Source organism: Alosa sapidissima, chromosome 8 (genome assembly GCF_018492685.1).
Source record: "Alosa sapidissima isolate fAloSap1 chromosome 8, fAloSap1.pri, whole genome shotgun sequence".
Lineage (NCBI taxonomy): Eukaryota > Metazoa > Chordata > Actinopteri > Clupeiformes > Clupeidae > Alosa > Alosa sapidissima.
This window is the reverse complement of record NC_055964.1, coordinates 17,342,754-17,362,541: the sequence shown is the minus strand read 5'-3', so window position 1 is coordinate 17,362,541 and position 19,788 is coordinate 17,342,754. Positions and strand designations below refer to the sequence as shown.

The following is a 19,788-nucleotide window of genomic DNA, read 5'->3' as shown; positions in this document are numbered from 1 at the left end:
ACACACACACACACACAGAAATTGAATCAAAGGACTCTTGTGTATTTGAATTAATGTTGATGCTGAGGCATTCTACTCATTAAATTAAGGTTGCCTATGAATCATCCATGGACTTGCCTGGTTTAGCCTTGGTTTGCACAGGAGCACAATCTGCTGCAAGGTGCCAAGTTTTGTGGTGTAGCATAAATCTGGGCATCCTTGGCTTTCTTAACAAACAATGGAAAATGTGGCTTTTGTTTGCTTTGCTTTTGTTCTTAGCAAATTAGTGTTCAGACAAAATTACTGAGACATATGTTCAAAAAAGTAGCATTAGTTTTTTGCCCAAAAATAGCTCAGGCAAAAACACAAATATTACATTACTTAAATGTTTTCACCTGTGTTTAAAAAAAAGAAAGAAAGTAAAACCTGCCATTACAAATGTGTGTTCTTTAATTAACTACAAAACATTGGCCTAGTAGGAATGAAAAGCTTCACAAAGGGAGGTTCCAGTAAGCAGGAGGTATGCTATTGCAGGAGAAGCATATTTGAGAACAGATCCCTGGCCAGGCTCCTAAAATGCCTTGCAGTGATTGTGTGTAAATTCCCTGCAGATATATGGATTGAGCTCAGATTCAGTGCAAGCATTCCATTGTAGTCCATACTTGGAGAGGTGGTAAGGGATGAGGGAGGCTGACAACCATGGCGGACAAAAGCCACAATGATTTTCTGGGACTAAAGAATCTCAGTATGCCTGGCAGGCATCCATGCATTTTGGGTTGTTTGAAAAAGCAGTCAGTCAATGGGTGAAGATTGCATTTATCACAGCAATTTGAATGGTTTCAATAACTAGAATGTTATTTGAACTTTTTACTTTCATAAATTATATCAAACCTTGTCTGTAAGATATCATTTTTGGATAACATGCTGCTCATTGTAAAGAAGTTACAATGTTGCATTCAACAATATCTGACTTGTTTTATGGTTCTTTGAATGCTGAAATGGAGTTCCAACTGCTTTCATCATAGGCTAATTAGGATTAGGATAAGGCTTAGTAGCAGTCTCTGCCTTTATAAAAAGGCATTGCTTGGATGCAAAGTAAAGAAATATGGTAGATAAGATTATAGATGGTAGTGTCCTTCCAATGCCTTTGCCTCCACATATAGACTTTGCATTGGTAACATTAGACTATGAAGAGAGCAAAACAGAGCTAGGAAGTTGGGCAGAGCAGGGACAAGAAAACCACTGTCCGTCTGGTGTTTTCCATATTGTGCTGTTGCCAATAGAGTGTTATTTAAATCATGCCTTGAAATAATGAAAAAAATAATCTACTTAATTGTAATGTGAACATCGGTTGCACATAATTTAAATGTCTGAAATGAATGCAGCATTTCTCTTTCAGTTTACAAAATGTATTCGTGCTATGAACCAATTTGAGCAACTAATTCCAATAAAATGTTTTAAATCAAGTTTACATTAAATATACATGTCACTTCAACGTCATTGTGTTATACAGGTTGAGGCATGTAGGCCTACTGAGAGTAGGCAGAATACGTTGCATCAATGCTAATATTTTTCAGATATACACAGAAGAGGTGTTAAAGTCATAGTGAAATATAGTAGGGGATTTCCCACAGCGGCCAATTAACAATCGATCCAATTTGCCATCAAAAACAAAATCAATAACAAAACAGCCTTCGAGAACATTTCACTGGAGTTAATAAGCAGGTACCTTCCTTCATATATATATATTAAGTATATATATACTCTTTTGATCCCGTGAGGGAAATTTGGTCTCATTTGGTCTCTGGTTGCATTTATCCCAATCCGTGAATTAGTGTAACACACTCAGCACACAGTGTACACACAGTGAGGTGAAGCACACACTAATCCCGGCGCAGTGAGCTGCCTGCATTACAACAGCGGCGCTCGGGGAGCAGTGAGGGGTTAGGTGCCTTGCCCAAGGGCACTTCAGCCATGCCTACTGGTCGGGGTTTGAACCGGCAACCCTCCGGTTACAAGTCCGAAGTGCTTACCAGTAGGCCACGGCTGCCCCAATCATCATAGTTTTGATGAATTAGGCCCACATTCAGAAGGCTCTACAGGGGTGTCTGGCATCCCAGATCCACCCCCCTCAACAATCATGATGGGTTCTCTACCCACAACTACTGACACATTTTTCAGTCATACTTCTTTGTTGCAGACAATCAACAATGAATTATAAGAGACTGATATACTGTATTGTGCATGCTCAGAAACACACCCATGATGGGAACAAAAGCATGGGTCATCTCAAAGCATAGCATAAATTACAACCCTGCTCCAAAATTCGAAAATTCCAAAATCAGCATAACTAGCGTAAAAAAACATGTAAAAACTTTTGGCATGAATTAAAGCTGATTGATCATCTCACTAAGCTAAATTATGAAATTGTTCTCAGCACCAATGTTTCAGTTAGTAAATGTACAGTAGGCCTACTGCAGTGGTGGTGGACAGATGACACAATCGCTGTGTAAACACCACCTGTTGAAGTAGGTTACCACAGTTGGCAAATGCTTGCTGGCAGTAACAGCTGGCAAAGGAGTAAGTTAGCCTATGGTTTGACCTTCATCATAGCCTCCCATGGAAATTAATTTAAGGATATGGACAGGCATTCTCCAAAAAGCGGTAAGAGCGAACACAATGTGCTTTTGAATTCAGCATAAACATCAGCTGACCTACAGGTAGGCCTAGGTTCATTGCCTTAACATTAGCGTTATGTTGCCTCACAGAAACAAACATGTTTACTTGGATGCTAAATCAGTAAGCTACTGTACCTTTAGCGTAGCCTACTGTATATTCAATATGAATCGATTGTGATGGTGTCTGATAAGGACCGCAGGCTTTCCATGAGGCTTTTTATGAAGCAGCTTTAGCTACAATAGCCTAAATCATATCTGGTATTTAAACTGAAGAGCAAGCTTGCACAGGTTTTTCAGCTGCAGAGACAAATTTCCATTTAGCCCTTGCCCTTACTGGAAGAGTGTCAAAACTGCAGTTTTTAAGGAATTCTTTGCAGTGTATGCAGTAGGCTATTTTGAAACTGAAATAACATTGTACTTAAGAAAAACTATCAATTGTAAATGGAATGTAACTAGCTTAAATCAATACAGGAAAAAAAAACAATCAAAGCCCTATGTTCCCAGACCCTAGCCCTAACCTAATCCTAACTCTAACCCTAATTGGCTAACATTGGCTACGTAACTTAATGTTTGAATTCGTTTCTGTTTAATAGACATGTTGCAAATGTCAATGGGAGTCACTCCCAGAATTCTAGGGCCCTCTTATTTTACAAGTCAGAAACGTTTACTGTAATTAAGAGGAAGAATAATTTCAAAGGGCTCATTTGTGTTTAAAAAAGTAGACTGAACTTAAATTAAATGAAATGTATATTCATCATCCTTACCGCTGTCGCTGTTGTCATCGACCAAAATGATTTCTTTGAGGAGATGAGCTGGTGTATGGTTAACTACGCTGTGGACAGACCGTAGGATGACTGACAACGCCTCGTTCACAAAAATGAACACCACAGAAATCTGAGGAAGATCATCTGGGTAGCTCAGGGGCTTGCATCTACAAAAAAGGAACAGAAGTACAAAAATCAATACATGTCTCTAGTTTACTCATCAGAAACATTCACAATAAAAGATGCAGGCACACAGAAGGATCTGTCTGATTCAAATCAGTTTGAGGTTTTTGCCATTCAGAATTGATCCAAACACCATACACACTTTTCAGACTCAAGTCGGACAATAATGCATCCTAGACTAGACTCTGGCATAGGTTCTCCAGGTACTGCTAGCATAAAGGGTCACTCTGATACTCTAATTACAGTGAATGTGGTGAGTTACAGAGGAAGGACAATGTACGGGGATCAAAGGACATTAAGCACATCCCTGTAGCACAGCATCTGCTCAAAAATGGAAACACTCTGTTAGCACTCTTAACTGTAGCTCCCTCAATACAGTGCCATGGTAACCAAACCAAAGTATCAGCCAGTGATTATTGAAAGGCCCCGTTGTACGGCATGAAAGCTAACCCAGATACAGCACAGTGAATAACAAAGCACTTCTATTCTTCTATTGTATTCTTAAAGAATGATATAGCTCTCAGTTGAGCTAGGTCTCCATTGGCCAGGTCAGTTGAGCTAGGTCTCCATAGCTCCCATCCTGCCCAGAAAATATTGAGCTCCTGTCACATTCGCCTGATTCTTATGGTAACTGTGAGCACTTGATCAGCATCTCTTTTTAAAGTCCCCCTCCCTGTTACTCAGAGAGTGGTCCAGCAGTGATCCCCTTCGGCTTTCTGTGCATTCATTCTGAAATCACTGGGGATTATGTGATTCAGCATTCGATGGTATATCCTGTGATCATACCATTCAAGAGTGACATTTTAAGGACAGAGATTTGGTTTTATTTGAAGAACTGGCTGAGGGATGAGCAGAAATAATAGAGAAAAATATTTTTAACAAGTAGTAACCCTGCAGGGCAGTCAACCAATTGGTTCTTGCCAACACATATGCGTTAAAATGGAAGCATTTTGTAGCAATGCTGCAAACCACTTTGAGAGGAAAATGTCATGTGAGCTAAACAAGAAAGAGACTTTAGTTTCATATAATCAGTCTTATTATTTTGAAGTTATCAAATGAGCTCTTTGACCATTATATCTGTTTTGAAAATATGTTTTATGTATTTCTTTATTTTACCCAATTCCATGCTTAATATTCACCCAATATCAGATCTGAATGGATAAAAGCCATGTAGAACTCCACATGTTTGGTTATGATAATGTAATCTTAATTAAATTATATGGTCAGAGATTATGTACTCCCACAGCATGAAGCTATGTGTATGTGTTTAAAAACATTCTGCAAAAATGTATTGCCATTAAAAAATGTACTCATCTGTCTCCAGACAACAACTTGAAGTCTGAAGAGGTTGCCTTCATAGCACCAAATAAAAAAATACAACAGACACTTTTCTCATTTCCTCATGATAGGGAATGTCCTGAGTTGCATAAAGGTTGTCCTAACAGCTTTGAATGACATATATGGGTCACGCCACAGCTGAGTAGAGCCACAGTTGCATGATCTGCACTGTGCCCAAGCATTCAGGTTACTGTAGTCTTTGTGAATGTGCAGAACATGGTTCATGCATTTAAATGAATTGAGATAAAAGGAGATCATTGCATTAACAAGCACAGAACACGTTAGCCTACTTACTGACCTATCTTGCACTTTAACGCAATTGACTTCGCACAAACCGCTTTGTGGGCGGATCTTGGGCACTGTCTCTATTTTACCAGCAGAATATTGACTGTTGCGCCCGACGCAAATCTAAAATGGGGTGGTCTGTAGCAGCTACATTGTTCATGGGTGTGGTTTGGGCGTAACGTGCAATAAACCAATCAGAGCGTCATCTCACATTCCCTTTAACAACAGGCACACTTGTTCCATAGCGGATTGCTATTATGATGGAGGATTTGCCAGGCGCAACCATGAACGGTGCAGTGCTATAGTCAGTTGTGAACAGTTTGCTATTGATTTTTCCTTTTGACAAAATGTAATACTGAAATGTCACTTTCTGATGTTTTGGGATCACTTTCACTGAATCACGAGCTTATGAATGCATGGTGATATTTTTGCAATGTAATCTAACATTACCTCACTATAGACAATGCAGATCTGTCAGATAAGCTCTCCTCTCCCGTGCTGCTGCTGGGGCATTTGGGTTAAATGGAATCGGCATGCAGTTTGTCTCATTAAGTCCTCTAATATTTCCTAATTTATGTCATCAAGACATCCGTGATTCGTGGAAATGTGTTCGCAACACAGGCGCCCAAGCAAGCGCTCCTGCAGGTGTAAGCTACGGCTGTACCTTACCAACAGGCAACTAGAAACACTTTCCAAGTTGACCTAACTTTCCAACTCTACACAGTATCCCATTAACTGCATGACAATGGGCTACAATATTTATTTTATGTAAAGTAGAGTTTGTAAACACGTTATCATCAACTTAATGCACGCACAACTTTAGTTTGAGCAGGAGAGAGAATAACAATGCTGGTTGCTGGTTAACAGCACATAATAAGCTTATTTGAGCGAATTCACAAACTCAAGACTTCAAGGCCATCATGGATATAAAACGTTTTTTGAAAACAACGAAAGGATGGAGGGAACATAGCAAAGTTTTGGAGTTATTTCAGATGGGCTACAATAGGCAAATTTGTGGTGCTTGTCAAAACCTTAGCGCAGCTGGAGTAATCCTTATACTGTAGGCTGATGTTAAAGCGCACACGATGTCTAAAGCCATACACAACGGTAAATTGGAACAAAACTAAAGGTAACTTTAGCCTTTATAGGGCTGTATAAAGTTGTCCAAATTAATAGGTCGTAATTAGGCGTTGTTGATGTAAAGATATTGCATGTAGATGTACTATATAGGCTACTAAATTTTTAGTTGACCAATGCACGAACAAAGCCGGGAAACGGACAAATATTATCAAGCCTTTGATGTTTCCATCTGTGCACAGGGTGTCTGTAGATCGGTGTGCATAGCATTCATTTGCAGGCCTGTGGCCATGCATGCGCCCTTAAAATAGCATCTGAATTTGCGCCACTGACTTAGACCAGGAGGTTCCTGGTCTGTGGCGGAATTGTTTTCTGAAACTGCACACAGGAACACGCCCCCTCTTTTCGCTGAAACGCCCCCGTGGGCGCACATGTACCTGTGGAGGGAAAATTCCAATATGCGCTGACTGCAAAATAGGAAAGACAAAAGCGCGAGTATCCAAATCAATTGCGCTGGTGTGCAAAATAGAACCCCTAATGTTTTCCTTTCACTCTCATAAATCAATTATGCTCTGCAGTCTGCACATTCACAAAGACTACAATAACTTGAATGTCAAATGATTCATGCCTGGATATTTCCATGTAATGTAAATTCCCTATCTACATATGGATTAAGAGACTACAGACCTATAGATCTTTCTTGTATCGCTAACCGCGAAACCTAAACGAATGAAGTTGTCTAGTAGATTTCTGCACTTTAGGTCAAAACAGAATATTTTTGACTAATACATTTTGAAGCACTGACTACTGTGTTTTGTCAAACACATAAATTCTAAAAACACATTCATCATGGAACCCCCACCCCCCCATCCTGACTTGCTCATCTGGTGGTGCGACAGCCATGTCTGGCCCTCGCCCAAGCTTTCGAGCCGTGTGAAGTCACACAGCTGAGTTCAGGTGTTACATCTGAACAGGCGAGACTCACTGAGTCACCATCGCCAGGCCCCTGTGGCTTCGCCAGGCAAACTGAAGTGCACCAGATGGGTCCCAGCAGGCTGCGACAGACGTGCCCACAACCAACCAACTCAGGCTTGTGGACATTGTGCAGTCAGCATTTAAGACTGATGACGTTGCCGCTACCCGGGGCATGCGAGTCTGGCCCATGTCAACCAGTGCTCACTTCAGTGCAATGACAGGCAAGAGAGAAATATGCTGTTGTGCAGGGTAGGATATGCAAATCAAAAACTGACACATTTCACTGTTCACTGAGCAGGTTATGAGAATATGGCTAAAACCACAGTATCTGTTTATCTGTTTCAAAGAAGTGTGGAGAAATAACAGCGACCACAAGCATGGCAGATCTATTCATTATAAAGGGCTTGAGGTACAGTAGCATACAAATTTATATCATATTAATGAAATGCATAGGGCAACTATCAAATCAGCAAGTTTTTAAACAGCCAGTCGATCTGCTTCAGCTTTTTAAAACATGAAAGAGAAAATATTCTACAAATCTACTGTATTGACACAAGTGAACAAAAATATAATCTTTCAGTAACACTTTACTTGAAGGTATCTACATATGAGTGACATGACACTGTCATAACCCTAACACTAACCCTAACCCTATCTTGGCTTCTGTCAAAGAATGACACTTTGACAGAAGCTTTATGTCATAAACGTTTATGACTTGTTTATAATGTTTATGACACGTTCATAATAGTGTTATGTCACTCTTATGTAGATACCTTCAAGTAAAGTGAAACAAATCTTTCTTCAAATACTGAACTTCAATTTTACATCTGGTCATTTATTTACATGCTTCTCCAATTCCTTTCAGCTGTTGACCTTCAAAGAGCACAAACACTAAAGGTACAGAGATGCTTGACTGTGTGTATCATGCGATTTCAGCTTCAATTTCACGCAAGACTCTGTTTAAGCAAGAGGGCGGGTTGTGTGTGTGTGAACACTGTTTGTTCAAAGCCAGACTGCTAATGGGATGTGTCCTCTCACTTCAGTGGAATTGTCTCATTGGTCAAACTCAGCCGCTAGATTTTTTAAAGTGATATCGCTGCTCCATTGCCCTAGTTACTGAATCCAATTTAGGCCATCGCTCACCCTTAAATTTGTACCTGTCTGCTGGTCTGGGAAGCCTTGTAAGGTGGTAAGGGAATGAGCGATTGGTTCATCTGTTGGTAATGGAACTAAGCTCACTTCAGAGTTATAATAATTTGACCTGGAACAAGCGCTGACAGAAGCAGACCACCTGATTAAGACTTATTCTTATCACACTGCGCTCTCCTGGTGGTGTATGATGTTGGCTCCTCCCGTACTTGGCTCCATGATTCATCATGAAATTTCCCATTAACCTTGCTGGCCTTGCAAGCATGCGATGCAGGAAATGGGATCAAAACTATCTGATAGCGAACCTTATCCTACAAACACAAGCGACTGCCTTGTCATTATTCTCAAAGCACTGAAGATTTTCTTTTGTGTGTGTGTGTGTGTGTGTGTGTGTGTGTGTGTGTGTGTATGTGTGTATGTGTGTGTGATTAAAGATGGAGCAGTGTTTGTAGAGTGCTGCAGCCCCAAATGTCACCTTGCACACTTCAGGAAGCATCAAAGCCGTAGATGAGGATTCCTCTTGATTGATTCGTTAAAACCAAGGCCTCTGATTTATACGCCTCACTCGTGGGCAGTGGTGGAGCAACAGCAAAGTTCTTTTTCTCCAAAAATGTTAACAAAACATGCTGAGGAACAAAAAGACACTGCTGTTTCCAAGCAGTACTGTGACTTTGTGACTGGATGGCAGCATTGGGAAGTTAAATCAAAAGAATTGCACTGCCCTTGGATAGTCAGCTCCTGACGTGGATAAACAACTGACAGGCTTCATTACATTTTCATACACAAAAGGGGATCTATAAATACCTTGAGCAGAGGACGACTGCATAAATCAGGTGTTCTATATCTTTCATTGCATACAGTGTTAGGGGACACGGGTATCTCTAAATCAACAATGATGTGGCAATTTGTATTGAGATAACAGCTTGCCTGGTCCTCGCTGTCACAATACTTCTACAGTGCTACTAGTCTTTTAAGAAGGTTCCTTTGTCATTTGTCTTGAATTAATCTGAGACCTCGTTAAGTCAATGACTCCTATGCTTTGAGGCACCAATGAAATGTGCACCTGTCTTCAGTGAGAGAGATGTAGATATACTTGTTTGCTGTGAATGAGAAGTAGATCTGTGGATTGGGACCGAGTTCCTGTGGGACGCGGGGGAGCTCACAAAGGGACACCGACGGGTAGGATGGAGTTGAGAGACAAATGTGTGAGAGAAAAGATTGTCCGTAATAAAGTAAACATGAACAAGTAGTGTGCAAGTACAAATCTGCTGGAAGGGAATGATTATGAGGGAGTAGGGGGAGATAATAGAATAGACAGACATGGTCAACGGATTTGAGAAGCTTTAAAGAATCACAACATTATATTGTAAAAAGTACATTTCTCCCCTCCAAATTGAGTTTCTATCCTAAAGTGGTTCATTGTAATGCAGCATCTGAGCCAGGTGAGGTCAGACGTGAGTGTAATGCAGGTTAGTCATTTTTGCATGCAGTTTTCAGATTCTTTAACAAATAAGTGTAGATTGAATGAGTAGATCAGTCAGACAATGTAGCAAGAAACAAATAGACTGCTGCAGATTCCGGACATGTAGCTAAGGTCACAGCTCTCCACTGTGCCTACTGTCCTATGGTTTACTCGTTTGTGGTTTACTGCTTTGCTGTGCCACGTCAGAGAAGACGTCATGTTGAGTTTACCTCAGAAATCTGACTATCGCTGTTCCTCAGTGTGGTTCCATTGTTTACTGTTCTGACCACTCAGTAGGTCTAATAAGAAATCAGACAGGAAGTCCCGAACAACTCATTCTCTAATGCTTGGCTCACATGTAGGCTACTTAAGAGAATTCATGTAACAGCATGGTGTCCATGGCTGCATTATATTAAACAATACAGTCTACTTGTCACCTTTAAATGACAATTGGAAACCGGAAAAAAGAAATAACAAAAACAGCTACAACATAATCAAAATCAAATATAGCAATTTATGTTTAATTAAGTTTAATGGGTATTAACTGATAGTGGCTGTTTAAAATGATATCACACATTCCCAACCATCACAAGATACACAAACATGAGGTGGCCACTAATTAGTGTGAGGGTCTTTGTGACAGTTGGTTCTTTCAAAGCATTAGCCTATACCTCTCAGAAGGACAGGGTAGCTACCAGCCCTTTTAAGACACTGTCACAGGTGTATGGATCAAAAGGGAAACACACATGGGCCCGTTGCTACATGAAGCCTCATTAGTCTCTCTCTTGGAGTCTGGGATGGAGCAACATGCAGCCACATTCAACTGAGGAGGTGACCAGCAAGAACACCATCAACAACTAATGACCATATGGTGTGTATCCAGTGAGGTCCATTCTAGGACAAAGAAGGCAATTCTGAAGAAAGAGTATGTTGTATATTGTTACCACCAATAGGTAATTGGTGGTTTGGAAATTCAGTATGGTTTGTCTGTCTGTCTGTCTATCTGTCTGTCTGTCTGTCTGTCTGCCTGTCCACTCATCTGCCCATCTGTCTGTCAGCAGGATTATGCAAAAACTAGCTGTCCAATGTCCATGGAATATGCTGGAAAGGTGTAGCATGTACAGTAGCAAGGTCAAAGGATGAAGCCATAACATAATTGTAGCCATTTAGTTTTGCTTTTGTTACTGTTATGGCATTCATGCCTGATTTACCCTCTAGTCACTGTGTGCTGTGTGTGTTTCACTAATTCATTCACGGATTGGGATAAATGCAGAGACCAAATTTCCCTCACGGGATCAAAAGAGTATATATACTTATACTTATACTTATATAGTATTCAAAGAAAGAAAATGCAATTCTTTATGAACCGGATCTTCCAAAACAGTGGCTTTGGAGTTCATGAAATAGCATGTTGGTGCCCTCATGACATGGAATTAATGAGTTACTGCAACAGTGTAGCATTTTCATATCAAACTGCTTGCCTAAAGCCAAAGTACATGATTATTATTGGGCAGTGTTCATGTCAACATACAAAAAGCCAATTACACAACGACAAGTTCAACTTGCATAGACCAGAGTTAAATATAATTGTCATAATTCTCCAATTGCAATGTTTGTGTCTTTATTGATATTCAGTAGATAACCCCAAAATGTCAATAACCCATTACAGCATGATGCCTGCATGTCTGGGCATATTCATAAACATTCTGTGAATGCCACTGATTGAATTTGCAGACGTCTGAACTACTGTTATTTGGTTTGTGACATGATCAGAGAAAGTGAAAATTTACATCAGAGAAAAATAATTAGTAGCACGTATTTGTTCATGAGAGCATGACTAATTGTATCCATCTGAATTCAGAGGATGAACATGACTATCAAAGCATACACATGCTCACAATCACACAATGCTCACAAGGCTCACAAGAAATCTCTACACCTAAAAAAGCTCACTCTGATCTGATATAGGAACCAAACAGAGAGCCTTATTTGGGCAGAGGCCTGCATTATTAACAGCATGAATTCATTTGGTGAGTAGAAAATGCAAATGGTTTGCATGTTTCAATAGCCCACCTCATACATACCGTCAATACTTTGCACCCCCCCATTTCCACAAGTGGTTTCCCTTCTGTGCTGCTGGTATTAATTACTTGGACTCTTTGTCCAAGCTCGTCTGGCTTCCTCCTCCGACCCGGCACCAGACACCACAGACTCAACAGCTGCACAAAAGCCAGGCAGGACCAGAGAAACTGTTTCCGTCACAAAAGAAGCGACGGAAATCTTGCTGTCTGAACACCTCCTCCTCTCTATGCCTACTTTGACACTGAGGTTTTTTTTTTTCGTCATCGCAGCGTGATATAAATGCCACTGGCAGCCCTCATTATTCCCTCTCACTCATTGTATCTGGGCTTTAGCCCCCAGTCTAAATTTAAAATCCATTAAAGAGGAACATTAATATTCTGGCAAAGTCGCCAACTTCTTTCATAAAAAAATACTTCTTTTACTGGACTCTTGTTGCATTATTAAAGCCTCTAACTAGCCTGCTCTCAGAACAGTCGTGGGACAGCAGCAGTTTATATTTCTGTTTCAGTTTATATTTGATCCAATCCCTTCCTGTCACAATGATTCCATGCAAAGGGCACTTTTGCTGTACGAGTTCTCTGTAAACCATTGGTGCTTTAGACGCTAGAAACTCACTTTTTTGGCCTGTAGTCTGGGATGGATCTGTCCAGGGAGATGCGGTCGCTGAGCTGGGCGTTGTAGCCGTACTCCTCGTACTTCCCCTCCATCTCTCGACTGTCCTCCCCCAGCGTGGCTGCTGCGCCTCCCTGTCCCAGGCCTCCCGGCCCCTCCACCAGCCCCATGGGTTTGGCCAGACCTGCAGCGGACACACAGACAACCAGGGAAACGTCAGAGGAGAGCCTGGGCAGTCACTCAGACCCACATACAAAAATCAGCATTAAACCACTGCCTCAAACTAATAAACTGCCTAAATGATGGGGGAGGGCGCTCTGGTGCTTTTGTTGTCATGTTAGGTATTTAATATATGTCGGGGCGATGCAGGTTATTATGTGTATTTAATATATGTTAGATATCTGGAATATCTTGAATTTATTAAGATTCCTTTGATGTCCAAGCCAGGTTTACATATAAAAAGGGTTTTTGGAGCCTTGAACTCGCAAAGGTACACCAACAGCAGTACAATTATTTTCAGCAGAACATTGGCACTCATGTGCTAATTGGCGTTGTATTGAATTAACAATAATGAAACTAAAATTATAGGAAGCGCTAGCCTGCTTGCCAACAAGCCTTGTAAAATATAACCAGTGTACTGTATGTATGCTATTTGCTATATGTCAGTAACAGCAAATATAATACAAGATAAAGTACTTTACAACAAGATTATCTATTACAAACATTCATCCAACACTACTTGTATTACATTTTGTGGTAGTTGTGCTGAAGAGTTACAGTTAATTACTGTAATGATTTTGCGTCCCTATTGCCTTATTGAACCAGCTGAGGTAGCAGTAAAATGTGATTTTAAAGCCTTTTCATAATGGGATTCTCATGGCTCAGTTGTCACCAGTGATATTACATTATTTGCAATTCTTTGTCACTTCTTCCATTGACCCACTCTCACTCTATTTTCTTTTTTATCCAACATGTCCTCATAGTGTTACTGAGAATCTCGTTAGATTGCTTCAGGTATCTGTCCACCACAGCCACAGGGACAATTTATGCTGATAGAGTAAAAGAATGCAGCACCCTAACTCTCTCGCCCAAACATGCTTACTGCACAGAAATGGGATATATTCTGACATGGGACCAAAGTATTAAAGCAACCTCGACAAGACTTTCAAATGGGCAACTTTCATACATCTCCCTGACTTCATTCCAGCACAGTGGAGAACAAAGGCTCTCTGCCTCCTTGTGTGCCTCTACTCTGCAACAGAGAGTGACTGCTGGAGCTTCCAGGACACACTCCCACCACGCTGCCAGCTTCACAGCATCCCTGCTGAGTCTTTGGGGCTGAAACAGAGTGACAGCGAGCATCTTATACTCTTGAAAGAGCGTGGCCCTCTCCATTTCCATGGTTCCCAGCCTGAGGCAGCTAAACCACGGAACTACTTCTCACCCAGACATCTCCCGACTCTGCCGTCTAGCCCAGTGTGCGGTGCCCAGCTGAAATCTCACAAAGTTTTATAAGCCGATAAAAAATGATACAATTAATGCGTGCCACAAAACTATAGTGTGAATGTCGATATGCAAGAGCTATCTGCAGCATTAAGTTATTTGATGCTTTAAGCAGACAGAAGGGATCTCACGGAACAAATAATCTGCAGCCAAGCCTCATCTGTCCTCCTGTTCTGTTGCCTATCCAGATGGGCTGTGAGCGAAATTAAACAACGCACATTGAAATGCAATGAGCTCAGGATCAACACTGGCTCTGGCTAGAGAAAAGCCACAGATCTTAAGCCTATTCTTTTTTCCTTTTTTGGGGATGGAGGGGGGGGGGGGGGGGTTGTTGCACAAGCTTCACGGTTGCGAACTGTCACCTGCTCCCTCGATGAGAGATTACAGAGGGCATCTGGCCAGCCTCACCGACACACTGAATGTTAAATCTACTTTCCATAACAAAACCAATCTGGAAAAAAAAAAAACACACACACCGGTCACTGAAACATTTAGGATGGTCTCCTCCTTCCATGTGAGGCTTGGCTGTGTGTGCACGCTCTCTCCACTGCTCCCATTTCTTGCAGTACCCTTTATTCCCTCCTCCCCGACACTTTGGCTTGGTTTAACGACGGGGAAGAAAATCCATTACTGGAAGAGCAGAGGCATACACACTAAACTCAGCGAGGTTTCTGTCAGCTGCTGAGCAGAGCAGCATATTAACGTAGTCCAGCCCCCCAAACCCGCCCAATACCACAGGGCTTCATGGGCTCTGACCTCACCCAACTCGCATCCTCGCTCCGCAGTCTATACTGCAGCAGTCCGCAGCAGGCCAACTTTGGGCCCTGGGAGTGAGAGGAGTTGCCAGCGGAGCAGTTTGCCATGTTGGAAAGGAATGCCTAGTTCTTGCTGTGTTTTTTAAAGGGTTGCTTGCTAATAAACACCCTGCTGGGGAGAAAGCTGCTTTGATAACTCCTCCGAGGATTGTTTCTGGCTGGCACGTTGTTTTTTTTTTTTTTGTGCTGATTCACCTTCTCGTGAAAAACACTTGTGATCATTAGCAGTGATGGCTATGAAAAGTGAATATGAGGGGCAGTAGGGGGTGTTAGCTGCAAAAATAAGATGTGCAAGCATGTTTTAAGATCATAATGCTTAGAAGCTGCTGCTGACGTCCTTAATAGACTTGACTTCTGCCATGGCCTGTTTGCCAGTATGTATGTATGACCATATGATGTAGAGGGCTTCTATTGTACACATTGGATCTTCTTGGAACAGACCATAGTATGGGACCTGCATATGTCAGATCATGGATGATCATTCTATTTTCCCGCTGACAGTTAATATAAATGATATCTCATCAACTCTAGGAACCAACAGCGAGAGTAAAACATACAGCATTTGGGAAAGCTTTTAGCAACTGTATTGACTGGATGTCTAGGGCTGTCTCATTTTCCTAGTGTTGGGAGTATTGATCAGCATTAAATATCATAGCGACCATATTATTATTTCATACATGTATACAGTATTCATTAAAAAAAAAAAAAAAAACGTATGGATAGATGTTAGATGGAATCATGCAGGTCTAGAAGGCCCTGCTACATTTGCATAATGTCAGCTGAAATTTAAGTGGTGTTATAAACAAGATATATGCCATCATATCTTGGCACACTGCACACAGGATTATGTTATAAACAATGTTACTATCGTGCATAGCTAAATAACCTTAATGCTGTTTTTCCAACGGAAGGAAAACACACGGGCACTGGTAGGTGTCAGAGATGCATTTGTGGAACAATGAATTTAAAAGTGCCAGTGCAGCCCCATAGCTGGAACTTGTGTTCAGTGCAAAATTAGGCCATGGCCATGTGAACAAACAAAAGAGTCACTACAACAATAGACTCTTGTGTATCGGTCCACATGGATGTAGCGTGGTGTTGCTTGTATGGGTATCACTATAGTCCTTCTCCAAGTGACCAAAGACATGGCAAATAGTACAACTATAATTGTTTTTACGTGGCTACAGTTAAGTGTTGAAAAAGCGACACATCACCGAATCTTGGAACTTTGCGGGGTGCTGGTCACAGAGCTGTATATACAGTATATATATATATATATATATATATATATATATATATATATATATATATATATATATATATATATATATATATATATGTGTGTATGTATATATATTCTACTTAATTACTTATATGTGGCTACATACCACATTGACAATGGACAGGGATGCAACAAAACACACAACTGACAAGATCAGTAGCATCTTAAATCAGAACCATGGACAGCGGTTAACAGCATGGCAGTAAGAGTGCAGACTCATTTAGCATGCCTCAGAAACTTGGACACACTGAACACTGGTAAGGAGCCATGTTACAGCCCTGTAGGCAACACCATCACTGCATAACTGAACGGGAGCATCATCAAGTGTGAATTTCACCAGCAGCCATTGACAGGGGAATTGAAGCTGGCATGAGGGATGTGGCATATCGCACCATCCATGATACTGGTAGAATCAGTGGTAGAACTGATACAGTCGATTACATGTTTACGAATCTGCAACAAAAACAGTTAATTGCTGACTAGAGTCAGGATTAAGTTTTACTTTTTACTTTTTCAGATCAAGGTTGTACACTGATGTAACTTGAGAGCAGGAAGATAGTGGTGAATTATACTATTTTCATATAGTATAAATGTAATGAAAATAGTATAGTAAAAACATTAACAGTTTGTATTACAACTTTGTATTACAGTTTTAAGTCTATATTGCCTATCCCTATCATTCCTGTGGGTACTGTGACACTAGAGCAACGAGATGACCGCAGTGGACATGGATAGTGGACACATTCCATGTAGCAATTACACTATGACAGACTATAGTCCCTGCAGTGTGCAGCAGCACTGCGCTCACATACCATGAAGCCTCAGCGCTCATTCCACCACTGTTCCACCAAGTTGTTCAGATATGGTAGATTTGAGGTGCCATCGTACAGGCACTCACACGATCTTCACATAGTGTGAGGAAACAACCTCCCAGTGGTGCCACTCAAAGAACTGCAGCGCTTTGTCCTCACCAAAAAGCTGTTGTTTGAAGCTCAGTGGTGATACTTGCTTCTCAAAGTGATAATGGCTGCCATTAGAAACCGGCCAGGTGTAAGAATACAGGGAAAGCTTGTTATAACTTTACACCCTTGTACACTTACAGCTGTACTGGTCTGGAGGCAATTTATGTATTTTTCATAGGGAATCATAGATGCAGAAATAATAGCTCACCATTGCTGTTGGCATCTAGTATAGAGACAATCAATGGATGACTTACAGAACACAAATAATGCGTCTTATTCATCCCAGTCTATTTAAAATGCTCTACACTCACCAGCCATGAGAGACATTTTAGGAGGTGCGAAAACTCCTCTTGTATAAATTGTAAAATGCAGTGCTGAGACAAAGCTCTGTAAATCACATGTGAGCTGCCGAAGGTCCCACAGCATGGGAGCCAACCAACCAGAAATGGCAAAGCATCAATTCTGTTGTGCTGCAAAGATTTTAAGCCATATGGAAATACACCGCATGTTTGGAGGCTGACTTTGACAAATGGCTAATTGCACTACTTGTTTGTTGTCTGAATATAGATGTCAATATATCATTTTTTTTTATGTTCAACATAGCATCAACACCTGCATCCTTCAGGGCGAATAGAGGTTTTTGTGTGGTGTCGAATTATAATTAACTGATTCAAAAGGTGTAGCTTTAATCCAATACAGAGCATACTGCAGGTTCGCGAAGCCAGCTACATCTGACATTTTGTGCATGTGAACACAGAATAGAACAGAGCTCCTATGTCCTTCTTACTACATTAGGCAATACATATGTACCTTGGTCTTCAGTCTATTTCCCTTCTAATGACCTCTGACATTGCTGAACAGCCGCTTAGTCTGCCCAGTCTCTCTAGGCATACTGTACATGTCCTTATAAGTAAGCTCCTGGACGCCAAGCATGTGTATGTTTCAGCTATAATTACCCCTGCTGTTTCACCACATGGACCTCAGACAGTTTTCCCAATGTACAGAATATCTTTTCATACAAACTAAAGAATATCTTTTCATAAACCACAACATTTGTATGGTCTAGTTTCTTCCCAATAAAAGTGCCTCTAATCGAGGTGCAACATGGCCCAGAAAGAGAGAGACTTCTTTGAAAACAGTCTTGGTTGTAAGAAGGTCATAAAATAATCAGTAATTCTCAAATTATTATGTTCTAATGTGCCATGGGCTGTGGGTCATGGGTCGAGGCACCCTATGACTTCGGGTGTGTGGGCAGTACTAACCACTTCTGTCATTTTCCTTCACAATAGCGCATCACCACTGGCACCAATAGTTGAAAGACCTCTACTGCACTGAGGTCATCATGAAATTTTTATGTGTATGTCTGCTTTTCTTTCTGGCAGAAGCAGACATGCACAGTGCCCCCCCCCCCCCCCCCCCCATCCCCCCACCCCACAACATCACAAGGTCAAAAGGTCATGGAGGCTGGTATGGCTGTTCACGCCAGGACGGGCCAGCCATAAATCTATCCCATCAGTTAAGTGGTCTGAGGATAAAAATATGAAAAAATAATAATTGACCTTCATTTCAACCACAGTCTCTGTATGTGTCACAAATGAACACTCCAGCAATCTTTCATCCATGGGAAACCATGCTAATATCAGTCACCTTCCAAATGACTTTGAGTCAAAAACAAAAGGAACATAAATATCCCAGAATCAAAGCGTCTGGTTTGGATGACTGAATATGTTACACATTTGCTGTCTTGTTTGTTTATCCACTATTTTAAACTGCTGTCCAAGCGGCAGTCAGAGAGGCACAAAATCATAACACATTCTAACACCTGTAAATGCATGGCTCATTGACATAATAAATGGGAGTTTTATTGATGCCGTACACGTAAACACACATATTCTGCATATTTTATTCTACCTCGACAAGACTGTACTCAGCAGAGCAGTAAGATTTACAGTGTCATTTTATCCCTGCACTTTTCATCTAATGTTGTATGCTGGTGATTAACGGGTGGGGCCTTTGTTCACTTTGTAAGATGCTACTCGTCATTATAGAAAAGCCATGCCTTTTAGCCAAATAAAAATTGTAAAACGAGACTTCTCTAATTCTTTTAGCCAGAGAAAATTAATAAAATGAGACAGCTCTGGACATCCAGCCACTACGGTTTGCTAAAAGCTTTCACTATTATGGTGAGCACACATATGTGATTTCAGAGATCATTATGTTAGATCCCATTCATCATCCAGTCCCATCAACAAGTAATGTCTGATTGGGTTTCTAGCAAATGCATTCAGAGGGGCACATTTGGAGAGGCGGGGGAAACTAACCTGGGTGTTCCCATGCTGCCTTGCGCGCGATTTGATTCACGCTGCTAAGGCAGCCTGGAGACCATGGAGCAAATTTTCGCCTGAGATAGGGAACCAATCACAGAACAGGGGGGAAAGCAAGACGATGATGAGCTATGCACAGACGCATTTGATAGACATCCGTGGCACCCAATAAACGGATCTGGGCATTTTTTTCAAATACGAGAAAATGAACGTTTGGTTCCCAGACCACGTCTCATTGAGAAGTGGTGGCGCTAGCCAGGCTACAATTCCAGGTCATCATGGCATGTTGTTTCGATATCAAAAGAACCCAACTACCTT

General features: G+C 41.2%; 1 protein-coding gene across 2 annotated transcripts in view; it reads right to left on the bottom strand.

The window, feature by feature from the left end:
* galnt9 (polypeptide N-acetylgalactosaminyltransferase 9) overlaps positions 1 to 19,788 on the bottom strand; it is a 67,005-nt gene that overhangs the window by 40,700 nt on the left and 6,517 nt on the right. Inside the window, exons 2-3 of one of the 2 annotated variants that reach the window (XM_042102068.1) lie at positions 12,588 to 12,768; positions 3,422 to 3,588 (exon numbers count right to left, since the gene is read on the bottom strand). In XM_042102068.1, coding sequence (XP_041958002.1) covers positions 3,422 to 3,588; positions 12,588 to 12,768 — 348 coding nt within the window. Of the gene's footprint in view, positions 1 to 3,421; positions 3,589 to 12,583; positions 12,769 to 19,788 lie in introns of both variants that reach the window. The other variant, XM_042102069.1, reaches the window with a different exon arrangement.